At 35.9% G+C, this 15222-nt stretch overlaps 1 protein-coding gene and 1 long non-coding RNA gene across 17 annotated transcripts in view; one reads left to right on the top strand and one right to left on the bottom strand.

Annotated features, from left to right (window-relative positions):
• The window catches only part of myo16 (myosin XVI), a 360917-nt gene that overhangs the window by 96388 nt on the left and 249307 nt on the right, over positions 1-15222 (bottom strand). For all 16 annotated transcript variants that reach the window (XR_015499043.1, XR_015499042.1, XM_087267331.1 and 13 more), the window contains one exon: positions 3441-3593. Coding sequence is in view for 14 of the 16 variants with exons in the window: in XM_087267331.1 (XP_087123457.1) it covers positions 3441-3593 (153 nt within the window). In the remaining 2 variants the exon portion in view is untranslated. The remainder of the gene's footprint in view (positions 1-3440; positions 3594-15222) is intronic.
• Positions 1-15222, top strand: part of LOC147835238 (uncharacterized) — a 228888-nt gene that overhangs the window by 181213 nt on the left and 32453 nt on the right. The window lies entirely within an intron of this gene.

Here is a 15222-nt window from a genome sequence, read left to right as displayed (position 1 = left end):
ATAATAGTAAGAATAATAGTAAATGTTATTTTAGCCGAAACAACCAGCTGGTTTCGAGATGGGCCGACCCAATCTGAGGTTACGCAGACATAATTAAAATTTGGCAAGAATGTCAAACAAACAGTAAGTGCAACACAAGCTAATTGTCAGAGATGGACCATAAAAAGGGAAAGGCAGTCAAGTCAGACATTGCCAATTACATAAAATTAACTGAACTAGTCTCGAAAGGGGGCAGTGCAGTGGCGCAGTAGGTAGTGCTGTCACCTTACTGCAAGAAAGTCGCTGGTTTGAGCCTCATCTTGGTCAATTGGTGTTTCAGTGTGGAGTTTGCATGTTCGCATGGGTTACCTTCTGGTTTCCTTCACAAGTCCAAACCCATGCTATAGGTGAATTGGGTAGGCTAATTGGGAATTGGGTAACCCAGTAATGGGTTGCAGCTTTGAGGGCATCCACTGTATAAAACATATGCAGGATAAGTTAGCGATTCCCAGATTAATAAAGGGACTAAGCCGAAAAGAAAATGTATGACATGATTGCATATATAAATGGGTTGTTTTTGTTTCAGTCACATAACGTTACATTAAATGTTTAAATATCTCTTAAATAGGTACCGCTTGTACATTTTACCATCTGTACACAAATATAAGTAGTGAATGTGCATGTCCTTGGATGGGACTGTGTCGGTGTGGTAATGTGGGCTGGTGTGGCTACAGTGCCAGGGCTGATTTTTAGTCCCAGTCCGCCCCTGCATACAGGTATAGGTTTTCACAATGAGTCTGTGTTGGAAACAACTGTTTTTGAATTGCACAACCTATTGTGCAATTTCCATAAGAATGTGTATGCTTGTTTACAATCAAGTCACATGAGCACAACGAATGTCACTAAGTTTTGATTTTTCTTTTTTTTTTTTGTCCATATAGACACGCTTAAATCAAACAATCTCAAACAATAATGTGCAATAAATAATCTATATACAAAGTAAAAACTGTATTTAATAATTTTTAAAGGGGTGTGTGGGGGGGGGGGGGGGGTTATTTCCTATATACTGAAAGTCATTTGAAAAATTTAAATTCAAGTAAGATACTTTTTAATAGTTTGTTAATAGTCAATGGATGAACTGTGGGGAGAATAGTCACTTTATTGCATTTAAACACTTTCACTTACCGCATTTACTCCAATAACTCTCACAAAGCATCAAGAGCAGAATATGTGAACTGAGTGGTATGATTTAGATTTTTTTAAGAGCAGATTTTTAAATTCACACAACAGATATAGTTTTGAGGATTATGTGTACTCTACCAACCTTGTTTCCACATGGAGAGTTAATGTAAATAATAATTTTATGTTGGCTAGTAGACACGTTTATTAAAATCAAGTGGCAATAATTTAAGTATATAAATATATACAAAAGACATATTCTTTAATTTACAATTATTACACATATATGCTTACTCTCAACTAAAAATAATAATGGGAATTTAGTTTGTTACGACATTGATAGGATCTCTTGTTGTCAAGTACACACTAGGCTGCATATTGTTATTAATGGTGTTAATCTCTTTTGAATTACTATAAACATTCACACTATTATAGTACCTTATTTTTTTACCAGTTTGATGTGGGGCTACACTAAACGTTTGCCATTTATTTTAATTTAAAACACTCCCTCATTGTGCTGAACTCACCTTGTGTGAGATGGATAAAAAACTCATCACTATTTACTGTTCTTTAAAATGATGCACTGTATTTAAGGGGTTGTTCACACAAAAAAATCTGTCATTATCATTTACTCATCCTCCACTTATTCCAACCCTGTTTCTCTTTTTCTTTTGAACAAAAAGGAAATACATTGAAGTATGTAGAAAACAAGTTGTTGTTTTTACTATGAATGACAATGGTTGCTTTTTTCCAACATTTCTCAGAACATCTTGTTTTGTGTTCAATAATAACATTGATAAAGAAATGCATAAAAGTACGTCCAATCTACACTACGCCACTTGGTGAGAAAATGTAGATTTTTAGCTGAACTATTTCTTTACATTTGAAAATCAGAGGTTAGAAAATGCTTTGATAGCAAAGCAGAAAGTCTTGCTGCTCCATTTTGCTCACATTCTGTTCTCTAATCATAATGCATAGGAGAAAAGGTTAATACAATGCTAATCGTGTCTCAGCAGCTTTACAAAAAAACACATTATCATTGTGAATCAAGGTCTGTACATTCAGATCTACAGAATGCTGGTACTTTCAATGAATAATCAGTTTGGTTCAATACAAATAACACCCTTGAAGGATGTAATTCACTATACTGACTACAACTAAGCAAGATGTATCTATTTGTATAAGGGATAATATACAAAAATATACAACTTTAGAGGACTTGATACTGTTTATGATTAAGGAAAGCACACATTTGTCTGTATGTGATGAAAAATGCTGTGTCAATTGCTCTGGACAAAAATTAGAAGTCATCTCATGACTCATAAAACAGGCACATACTGCATGACAAACAACAGAGTCGTGGTCTAATAGACTGGCTTCATCACAAATTTGTGACACCTAAGGGGAATTCAACACTCCTGGATGTATGTTAGTCTTTATAGGCGAGTCATATCCATTATGGAGTCAGTAAAAGCGGAGACGGTAGTAGCAGAATTGAAAGAGAAAAAGCAACAGAGTTTCCTCTGGATGAGAAAGATGCTATAGGTTTTTGGAGAACTTTCCTCTGTCCATTCATATATATATATATATTTGAGTCCTGATCGGGAGGTAACGTTGATTTGCAGAGACGGTCTATAAATCACTAAATGGCCTATGCTATTTTATATATGCTTTTTTTTTTTTTTAAACTAATAAACTTTCAAGTTTTTATGGTTGAACTGAAATGACTTAATGAGTTTAAAAAAAAAAAAAAACATTTTAAAGTCAAAGTTATCAGCCCCTTTAAGCTATTTATTTTTTCAATAGTCTACAGAAAAAAAAAACAGCGTTATACAATAAGTTGCCTGATTCCCCTAACCTTCCTAGTTCACCTAATTAACCTAATATATAGCATATACTGTATATACTGTCATCATGGCAAAGATAAAATAAATCAGTTATTAGAGATGAGTTATTAAACTATTATGACTTCAACCATGTATATATATATATATATATATATATATATATATATATATATATATATATATATATATATATATATATATGTCCCTGTTACATTAAGAGAATCTTGAAAAATTTAAATCATGATTTTATTTGCATTTGTTATTGTAGTGCTGTCAATTCTGTTTGAAATAGTGATAAAGGACTACAAAATCAATAAAACAAACACGAAAAATCTATAAGCTGCTGGAGCACTTGTTTTTTATTTTTATTTTGTAAGACTAAGACCAAATCCCTGACTCTCTCCAGGTCTGAGAAAGCCTGCTCCTAATATGTACCTGGAAAAAGAAGTCCAGCACTGCCGTCTGGCTGCCGAGGGAGCGGAGCGTTTCCATGGCGACCCCCTCCTGCAGACATTCATGCTGCTCCTGCTGGAAGAGCACCTCTGCTGTGAACTGATGGATCCGCTCATTCACCATGTTGATACACAGCTGAGGACAGAACAACACCACAGCCATCATTAAAACTACAGTACGCTCTCACTACAGACGGCCACTCTTAATACTGAAAGTGTAGTTTACACTAGTTTATATGTGAATAACAAGTGTGAAAAGTGAAAACACTACAGGAGTTTAAAGCCAACAAAGAGCCTTGCCTAAAGACTTACATTGGCATTTACAGATAAAATATTTACAAACAATTATTAATCCTGTTTTATAATGAAAATTTTAATCACAATATTTATGACTAGTTTAAGGGAAGCTGCTGAGAATACTGAGCAGGGAGAGGTGTTTCTTTTTGCACATTGCAGAAGTTCAGAATGGACAGATTTGATTGAAAATTACCACAGTAAACATTTATTTACAGTGGATTAACATGCACATTATAATTCTTTAATGACAATGTGTGCTGACTAAATAAACAGTCAAGTTTGATTTCACACAGACTTTAAAGACTCATTCCCACTAATAACGGAACACTTTAACACTTTTTTTTTTTTTTTTTGGAAAATGGCTCATCTTACTTTACCTAAAAAAAGAAACTGAACAGAATGCTAATGGTCAAACCCGATACAATTCATTATACTAAGCTAAGCTAAAAGTGACCCTGCCAGATGGCAACTCTTATGAGCCTTTTTCGAAAAATGGTGGTGTGTTCCTTTAAATTATGGAGCCAGATCAGTCTCAAAAATAATAATGTTTCCCAGTACTGGGTTGCAGCTGGAAGAGCATCTGCTGTGTAAAACATGTGCTGGATAAGTTGGCGGTTCATTATGCTTTGGCGACGATAGACTAATAAAGGGACTAAGCTGAAAATGAATGAATGTATGAGCTGGCGGTTTATTCAGCTGTGGTGACTTCTGAAATAGAGAATAAGCCAAAGAAAAATGAATAAATGACTGAATGAATGGAAATAAATGTTGACCAAAATAGCATTATATACAATGTATTATATACAGTTTTAAGTGCAAAACATGGCAATTAAAAGTGAGAAAACAGTATTGAGTTTAAAATTGTTTTACCCAAACAATAGCAGTAAGACAGGTGGCTTTATCACCACAAAAATAACTGTCATTTGCATTAATTAGCTCTTCATCTGAGCTCTTAATGAACATGACTGTAATAAGTGCGTTCCTGTTAACCTGTCTCGTTCACTCACAGTACCGCACGCTTCAGTGAGCGGGTTTATTCCAGGAATTCATCTCGACAACCCAGTTACTGGACTCATTTAAATCATTTATCACCATAATCCTGCTGAGATGAAAGTGAAAAAAAAAAACAAGGAACCCTAATGGAGGGAGTCTAAAAAGCGAAAGCAGAAACCATATAAGGCATACTCCAAGTGCTTAACACAACACAGAAGACCAGAGGCTTTTTCCGTGTGGACAAAAGTGACAGTTTTTGATTGAAAAATATCAGATGGTGGCTTTTTTCCAAACAAAAGACGTCTATAGTCATATTTCAATTTCAAACCTGTTGATTTATGATTTTTGCAGCGCTCTCAAAATAGCTTATGTCATATATGATGGAGCGGTTTCGATCAAAAGCAGTCCATTGGAAGGAAGCGTATAGAATGTTTGTATCAACAAAGTCGTCTTCCAAGTTTAATGTGGCAACACACTCTGGATGAAGAACAAACAGCAACAGTAGAAGCAAAGAAGAGGAAAGAAAACAAGCGTTTCAAAAATAAAAAAAGCTGTGTGCACCTCATCAACTCCTCATCATGAGGTTTTACAACTCTACGGGATGTCATAGAAAAGACTGTCCAAATGCTGACATGATTCCAGCACACATGACAAAACAAGATAGATTAAGAGCTTGGAGACTTCCAGAGCAGGTTGAAGCTATTCTTGGGCTTCTATGACTAAAAGACAATCGTTTCCCAAAGACTACACAACACTGTCTTAATGACTCGCTAATAGTTATGAATTTGGAGTTCAGAAGTTGGCAACTTGAGCCAATTCTAAACAGCTTGACAGTGTTAAATGTAAAAAATGCCAGTGCTGCTTTCAATAAGAATTACTTTACTTTCTAGTAGAAAAGCAGCTCTTCAGTCATCACAAATAATCTTGTGGTCAACATGTACTGTAGCACTGCACATTGGGAATCCCGAAATTGACTCCTGTTAGAACCTTTTTGGCTTGAGACTTTCAGTCTCATTAACTTGCATTTATTTTTTAGCTTTCTGTTGCAAACTGGTACTTTGTTATTATATAATTTTTTTAGTTTTTGGTATAGTCATGAACACTGTTGCTGCAACTTGCTCCACTGTGGAGCAAGCAGTTTTTCTGCTGTTTGATATTCCTAGCAATTTCTTCCATAGGCAACAGAAACAAACATCATAACATGTTTGATGTGCTTAACGTGCATAACTCACGAATCACTCAAGTTGGAAAATCTTTAGCAGACATTCGCACCGCATAAACGAACCAGGAGTTTGCACTTCTAGGGGCATGATTATGACATAGCACCTGTTGTTGGTGTCTGGGAAGTCCTCTTGCTGAAACCAGACAACAGTTCATCAAACTGGTCTTGGCTCAGTCTGAAGTACCACTAAAAGCTTTCATCTTCCAGGTATAGTTTCTGGACGAGTTGATGAACTGGGTGCATTTCTGAAAGGATCTAGTGGACTCAGACGTGGTGACGAACAAATCTACGCTGTTTTTCAGCCTTCCTAAAGCACATAAAGCACAGCTGCTGTCTCAATAAAATCCAGCTAGCCATTTAGCTATGAAACTAGAGTCACCGGGCAAACAGATGGCCCACCCATGATGCGAATCCGCATCTATTGTGAAGTGAATTTCATGTGCGAATGAAGCAAATTTGACACGAATATCGCAATTTATTTGCGCATGCTGCTTCTGATGTGAACACAGCATGACAGGGTTTGCCAGCTGGTTTAAACATTTCCTGGAAAGTCAGTTAGATAAACTTTTCAGAAACAAATATTTTTATTTATTTATTTTTAATGCTGTCCTATGATTTTGTTCTTTGATTTTTAAGGAATACTAAAAAATTAAGGCAGGAAATGACCATTTAAGTCACAATTTAAGCCGCCTTTTAGCTTTGGTTCCTTGATTTAAGTGTGGTGAGACTGACTTTATAACCATAACTGTACACAAGCGTAGAGTACAAGCAGAACTTACTGTTGATCAGCACTTCAAGCTCACTGGGGTTTCAAAAAAGAAAGTGATACTCGACATCAAAGAGCAACAAAAAGCTGACTGGGACAAAAAGCTGCGGTTAAGCAGATCAAAAAGACTACAGGTGACTGCACTCTATGTTCACGTGTAAGGATTTAGCTACAATAACTACATGCCTCAGCCTGTTTGTGAAACATACAAAATATTGCTCCAGATACATTTTGTTGCACATTTCAGATGACAAGTCCACTTACAAATGTGAAATATGTTATTTAGGGGATGCTTTGTTGTGTGTTTGCATACGTCTACACGTCTCAACCTTGATTTTACATCAGGGGGTGTCTACACTCGGTCCTGGAGGGCCGGTGTCTTGGAGAGTTTAGCTCCAACCTTAATCAAACACACCTGAACAAGCTAATCAAGCTCTTACTAGATGTACTAGAATCTTAGGCAGGTGTGTTGAAGCAAGTTGGAGCCAAGATCAGAAGGACAACGGCCCTCCAGGACCGACTTTGGACACCCCTGGTTTACATAATCTGTAATCTCTGAAAGTGAAACTGAGCAAACAAACCATACCAGAAAAGGTGTCAAAATGGATATAGGTGAGGTAAATGTATTTGGTTACCAAACATAGACACTGCTAAGCCGATTTTAATTTATTTTTTATTTTTATCTATTTATTTGATGTTCTGCAAAGAACTACACAAAAATAATCATTTATTTATTGATAATATATCCCTATAAATAGGATTAATGTGAAAAAGAACAAAAGCTATTGTTGACATACTGCCCCATAGCATTCATTTTACCTAAACAACTGCAGTCAAATGTATGTTTTGAGCTTTCACAAAAATGTAGGCTGAAGTACATATTTCCAATGAGCCTGTATTGTATTAACAGATACCAACCATCTATATTCCTAATTCAAAGGATCTGATTCACCCAAATATGATAGTTTACTCAGTATTTCCTCACTGTCAATTGGTTCCAAAACTGCTTAAAATTTCTTTTCTTTTTTTCTGTTGAACACTAAAAATGTTAGGGGGCCGAAATAACTTACTTTTATAATAAAAAAGACAACTACTATGGAAGTCAATGGTTACAGGTTTCCAACATTTTTCAAAATTACTTCATTTGTGTTCAGCAGAAAAAACAAACAAACTCAAGGGTAAATAATGACAGAAATTTCAATTTTGGGTGAACTAACCCTTGGTTATTATGCTGATTACTTTCTCCATTCCTTGCACAGTTAAACTGATAAAAAAAATTACAATGTAGACTTTAAAAAGGCTTCCACTCTAAAAATCAGAGCGATGGCTGTCACCAATGGTTGTCTGTATGGAAGACACTGCAAAAAACAGCCCATCAGATGGCTCACTAATAGCTCAATGTGTCACAGTGTGTCTGGTTGTATTCCAAATGAAACAATACACACTATGCACTGTGAATTATGCCTATGACAAGTCATTACAAAATATGTAAGCCCCCTCCCCCTCTGTTTAAGTTAATCTGTGACAGTTGCATGTTAAACAGTGCATGAATTATCCATCACCCCAATTTTATTGACTTTTTTTGGTTAAGTGCATCATCTGACTACTTTAAGTGCACTTTTTTTCAACATGAATACACTAACTACACTATTTATAGTACTTAAAGGCATAAGTGTACTAATCAGTATGTACCTTTTTTTGGCATACCATTTTTTTTAAGTCAAGCATAGACAAAGGATGTGATTTAAATGCCTGTACAGTCATACAAGATGCACACAGTAAGTATGATATGAAGAATGACCAGGTATCTGTGTTTACTTTACTCAAATAGCACACCTGACCAGCTTCAGAAAATAAATAGACGCTAAAGAACAACTACATGATCAGAGTGGCGATGTATTGTAACAACATGCACATTACCAGCATGCTTCGGCACAGTTTAGTCAGCTGTGCTTATGAATTCTAACTGTGCCATGCTGAGCCAAGCTCAAATGGAAAAAACAGAACTATAACTGTTTTTTTTTCTTACCATTCCTGGAAACATGCAACCAGATGGTGGGAAATTGGCTTGTATGCTTAAGTGTGAAACACGTGCTGCTGGCTAGAAATAATTTACTATTACTTCTATTAATAACATATCAATATATTATATATACTCAATAAGTTAAGGTAACTCAAACTATTTAAGGAAACCGATTGCAACAAACCATTTAAGTTCAAAAATGAATCCTAATCAGTACTGTGAACTTTAAGTAAATCATGCAATTTGAGCACGGTAAAACCCAATAAAGAGAACTCAAACCAACTGAGTACTTTAAAACCCAATAAGTCAAGGCAAGTCAAACCGTTTGAGGAAACTAATTGCTACAAACCATTAAAAAACTAATAGAGTACTGTGAATTTAATCCATTTAAGTTGAAGTAATGGGGTATTTAATTAACTCATTACCTTCAACACAGAGTTCAAAACTCTTGGTAGAATTAACTTTCAGTAAGTTTTAGCTCAAAATACACTACAAATAATTTACCTTATAATATACCCTATTGAAAATGCCTATTTTGGAGTCAGGATAAACCAAATCCTGACACTTTTACTTCCCCTAATGGGCAATAAAATACACTTTGAAGAGCAACTATGCTAATTATTCTATTTTTCCACCAGAGGATACTCATCCCAAGGCCTCTAGAGATTGTGCAGTGCCACTAATGTGATCCAAGACCTGTGAATAGATGATGCCAAGGTATTCATAATCTTGGAACAGGCCGTATCTAGAACAGATGCTGTGGCAGTCATGGAGGAGTGAAGAGCATGAGATTGATTCCTTAAAGACCCTAGTTACAGCTAAGTCTTCCTATTGATCCCATGGGCCAGCGTGAACGCCCGTCGGTAACCTACACACATCTGCAGCTTGTCCATGATGGAAATTCTTCTAATTATTCAACTGTATAAGTCTCTGTTGACAACAAAGTGTATTTGAAGTTTCAGTTCAAAATACACCACAGAAAATGTATTATACCCTATTGAAAATGCTTATTTTATAATCAGATTTAAAAAATAAAATTAACTTTTAACAATAAGTACCCTTTTAAACATCAAAATTTGTTAATACTAGTAGATTACTAGGCTTTAGTGTTACTAGGCTTTAGTGTGTGGGAAATGAAATGTCAATAGCAGTGCAGTGGTTTCTGTAAATTAATGCACAGAAAAAAAGTAAATAAAAAACTTTGACATGAAGACTTTAATTTAACCAAATTCTGACACTTGTATCCCTCTAATGGACAATACATACCACATTCTTGCTCCATAATCCCAAACATTTACCCCTCTTGTTGTTGTTTTTTTTTTCTCTCTCATTCCAGTGACCTTGCAATGTCAACGACTGCAAATCTTGTGTGTGGATTGAATGTGCATACCATTTTGGAGACAAGCAATCAACATCTTGCTGTCTTGTTAGCATTCCCCAATGCGTCACACATGCCATTACAAGTGTACCGCTCAAGGGATTGTGGGAATCTTCTAGCGCCAGAGCTGATTTACACTTTGCCCAACATTGTCAAGGATAACATCCATGCAGAAGACCTGTCTACCTCTCAGAATATGTCAAGACAGATAAGCTTGACAACAGATCCATTTATAAAAAGTTTGTTATGTTGCTGTTTTACCAGCTAGACCATCACTGACCAGCTTTACCATACACAAATGAGCTACAATATAGTGGCAGTTAGTCTAATATGCTGTCAGTCATCTAATGTACAGTAAATACAGCCAGAACAACATCTACCCGCTGAGCCATGAACTCTACAAGACCCCTCAAAGAGTCCGGTAGTATCTAACACCAAGGCGTTAGCAGCAGATCCTTCAAATCCTGTGGGATGATTGGTGAAGGCGCCGTGGTTCGACCTTGTTAGTCCAGCACATCCCACAAGTGCTTATTTGGAATAAAATCTGGAGAATTTGGAGTCAACACTTTGAACACACTTCACACAGTGCATCCTGCTGCCATCACTTCCCCACTTAAAAGGCGCACATGTACGTGGACTCTTTGAACCTTCTTGGGGGTGATACACACAGTATGCTTCTTTCTGTCTAAATATATATGCAGTCATCGGGAATCATGTCATTAAAAAGTAGCATGAGGAATCCAGGCACAGCTTCCATGTGCACCTGTATACAAAAGCACACAAGGCTTGCCCCTCCTTCGATTGGTCAACTGCTTTGGAACTGACATTGATGAATGAAATTGCTTGCAAAAGTTGAAATCATCCAAAAAACAAAAAACAAGGTGCTCGTGTGTGTGCATCCCATTAAAGACATGAGACTTGGACTAACGCTTGAGCATCCGTTAAGGGCATATTTACATTAAAAAATAATGAGAGCGTACACATTGGAATAGAAAAAGCAATGTTCTGTGTGAATGATACACCCCTCAAGTGCATCAAAGTACAGTTCTATCACTCTTATGAGCACTATACTGTAGGCTCTTTTAATGATGGGTTGGGGTCAAGAGTGTCATGAGCATTTCTTGGTGTTGTGACACATTCCTTCCATTACCACCATTAAGGTTTTTTTGTGACTTGTGCCACAGAATACCTTCTGTTGTCTTGGACCAGATGGGATCACCTTTGTTGCCAGGAAGACCCCTGTTGACAATATGGTGTGGATAATGTCATTAATGTGACACACTGTAAAAAATGTTATGTCAAAAAGTCAAGAAAACAAATAGGTTTATGTTGCTTTAACTTATTTTAAATTTATTTTAAACTTATTTTAAACTTGAAAAACTTAAAACAAACAAACAAACAAAAAAATAAATAAATCTGTTCTTATTTAATTCTAGTTCTAAGTTCTAATTCTATTTTTCACTGCACTGAGAAAAAAAAAAAAACAGTCCAACCAATACAAATTAGGCCCATGTCTAGGGCACTGTGCTAAGAAATACAATATTAAACAGTTAAGGTTTTATTAATTGAATTTGTTGGACAATTTTTCATTTTTAAAATGTATTTAACTTTTCCAGTGATGGGTTACAACTGGAAGGGCATTAGCTGCATAAAAACCTGCTGGATAAGTTAGCGGTTTATACCGCTGTGGCGACCCTGAATTTATAAAGGGACTAAGCTAAAAAGAAAATTAATGAATGACTTTTCAGTTTTCAAATGTATTTAACTTTCCCAGTGATGGGTTACAACTGGAAGGGCATCCGCTGCGTAAAACATATGCTGGATAAGTTGGCAATTCATCCCGCTGTGGCGACCCCGGATTAATAAAGGAACTAAGCCAAAAAGAAAATGAATGAATGAAAATGAATTTAACACCCACTTTGATGAGTGATATATTGATAGATATCTATCCAACATTGGACACATCAGAACAACCTAAATTCTATAACTACTAGAATGTCCATCATATAACACCGTATCCTGACTACATGCGACATGGCGTTGCAACACATGACAAAAAAGATATTTGTCAATGTTAAAAAGAGTTTTGTCATAACCACCTGTGATGGCGTTGTGCGAAATTTAAATTTTAGAAATGCTTTCTATTTCTGCGAAATTGCTGCAGAACGACAGCATATGCTAGTATGACAATGATCCCTCAGGTACAGATTATGTGCTTTACTTAGTGTTAATAGATACCAATGCGAGTTTAAATAACAATTTACATCACATTTATTGCCAAACTACTGATAGCAGCAGCAGTTCACCTCAGATCTTGAAAATAAAGTAGCAAACAGTTTGAAATTAAAGCCAAAACTGCGACCAAACATGCAACATCAGGCACCCAGTAGCCTATTAATCCCTTTTAAAAGGTTTAATTTGTATTAATTACTTGGATCAAAAGCCTATACCATTTCTTTGGGAGTTTATTCGTTAAATGTTTCTGTCATGTCGCGTTGCATTATCTTAAAAATACAACATTTTTGTAATACAGCCAACACTTGTGTACAAGTTACAGACCACCCCTGAAGGTGGTACTGTACCTCACTTTGTCTAGCAAGAAGGAGAGCGAAGTTTGTCACCACAGTGAAAATGCTACTTTTGACAGTTTAAAAGTCATATCTGAAGTAAAGTTGTTTTTCTTTTCAGAAAGTTTTACTTTTTGTTAGAATAAAGTTGCTAGGCAACAGAGGCCAGCGTATTTAAAGGCACTAAGAGAGGTAGACACTGAAGTACATGCGGTCAATTTGACCTTTACGGCCATTCAAGGTAGAAATGCATAGAATTTTTCGGGTTTTGCTATTGTAATAAAATAAAACAAACTTAAAACATTACAAAATCTTAAAAAGCATCAAAATTACTTAATCTATAGTACTTAGTAAACAAGCTAAACCTGCCAGGACCAGTTTAAACCAGTGAACCACCCTCGGCTAGTTTAAGCATGTTTCTTCAACAAGTGACAGGGTTATAGAGGATGCCCTGTGCAGATCTCCTTACATGGAAGGATCGTCAGCTGATTTCACAGTTGGACGTGGATGACCAGCTCAAACAGGAGCGGTTACACATTAACCATTACTCCACAGCAGCCCTAATTTACCCCAGCCTTCCTCCCTATAGAGTCTACAACAACAATGACATGGGATAGTACCAAATCCAAGCCCTTACAGTTCATGGGTCTCAGCACAGAGACTCCTTTGTGTCTGGTGCCAAGGGTTCAGCTGAGGAGAAAACACCCCCGTCCCACGTCAACCTCATCTGTCCGGCACAAAAACACACAGTAGACGCGGCTGCTAAAAATTCGGAGCAGTGGGGTGCACATGTGGCGTCTTAGCCTTCAGACGGACATTTGTCTCTCTCTAAAATTCTAAAATAACATAACTCTGAGTCTGGACAGCAGCTGGTTTACTTCATGCTACTCTTTAGATTAGGGGGGATGTATATAATGCACACGGCACACCCAGCTACACGCCTGGCTCTGGCTCCAGGCTTCTTTCCAAAATAAAAACAGCTCTGAGAAGGATGGCCACAACACATGAACTAATGGTTTCACAAGGAAATGAACTGTCACCACGTTTAATTTGAACTGACACCTCCTGGGTGCGCGGAAACAATTTATATTTGGAATATAATATTAAATAAGTTGTCCACAAAAATACTGATTACATAGACAGCGGTCTAAGAAATCCTTTTTTTTTAATGTGTGAAGTAGGGTTGCACGATATATATATATATATATATATATATATATATATATATATATATATGTATATATATATATATATATATATATACTTTTACACACACACAGAAACATTATATATATATATATATATATATATATATATATATATATATATATATATATGTAGACTGATGGCATTTAATGTCGTTCAGCCTTATTATCTTAAAATATGAGTAAAATCTCCTGTTTTGTCACACTTTAGACATTATGCTAGAGAATCATTCAAATACGAGCTTCAAAGTGACTTGTGTGAAGTAGCAATAGTTTTTACTGTTCTGATGTCAGCTGCAGATCTGAATGAAGGGCAGAAGAAACTAGTTCCTCATAAAAAAAATAATTTTGATACTCTCTGTGTTTGGTTTTCTGTTTTATATATGTGCACAGTGGGGGAAATAACTATTCAACGCGTTACCATTTTTCACAAAAAACATATTTCTAAAGGTGCGACTATTTTCACCAGATGTTGATAAAACCAAAGAAATACACATATGAAAAGAAAACAAACCCAATTTGTTTACAAATTAAGCTGCTACATGTGTAATAAAATTAAATGACACTGGAAAAACTATTGAACACATGAAGGAAGGTGTAAAAAGGCAGAGAAAGCAGCTGCAATCTCTCACTAGTTCTTTAGCAACCCTCTACCCTTCCTCATTGTAAATTAATATTAGCTGCTTTAGTCCAATATCTACATTAGCAGAATGATGAAGATGAAACCAGAGTTGACATTTCAGCAAAGCCAAGGAAACTTGCAAGTGCTTTCAGAAAAAATAAATCAAGCTGTAGAATGGCCCAGCTAGTCACCACTTGAATCCAATAGAAAATACAAATTAAAGATCAGTTCGGATAGACGAGACCCACAGAACCATCAAGAGTTTTATGTCCGTATGAAGTCCGTATGAGAGGCTTCTTTAAGAGGCCTCTCTTTACCTCTTCCCATCAGGCAAAACCAGCAACAATCAAGAATGCATGATTATGTGGGATAATCATGAGGATAAAAAACTTCCCCAACAGCACTCAAGTGTTAATATTCAGTGACTTTGTTGATTTTAGATATTCTTTTTTTTTAAGCAATAGACTTTCTTTATATAAAAGAAAGCTGGTCATAGACATGAATAGTAAGTTAATTAGATTTAGAGTTGTTCACTATGTGTTTGCAATAATATATTAGAAAACAAATATTAATTATCAGCCTATATATCAACTATAAGTCTCCTAAGCTAGAGTTAATGGTTATTGGTATCAATCAAATATAACATATCAATTCATTCCTATATACACACACACGGAACTACACAGACAGCC

Source organism: Danio rerio, chromosome 9 (assembly GCF_052040795.2).
Source record: "Danio rerio strain M-AB ecotype USA chromosome 9, GRCz13ab, whole genome shotgun sequence".
Lineage (NCBI taxonomy): Eukaryota > Metazoa > Chordata > Actinopteri > Cypriniformes > Danionidae > Danio > Danio rerio.
This window is presented reverse-complemented; position numbering and strand designations above follow the sequence as displayed.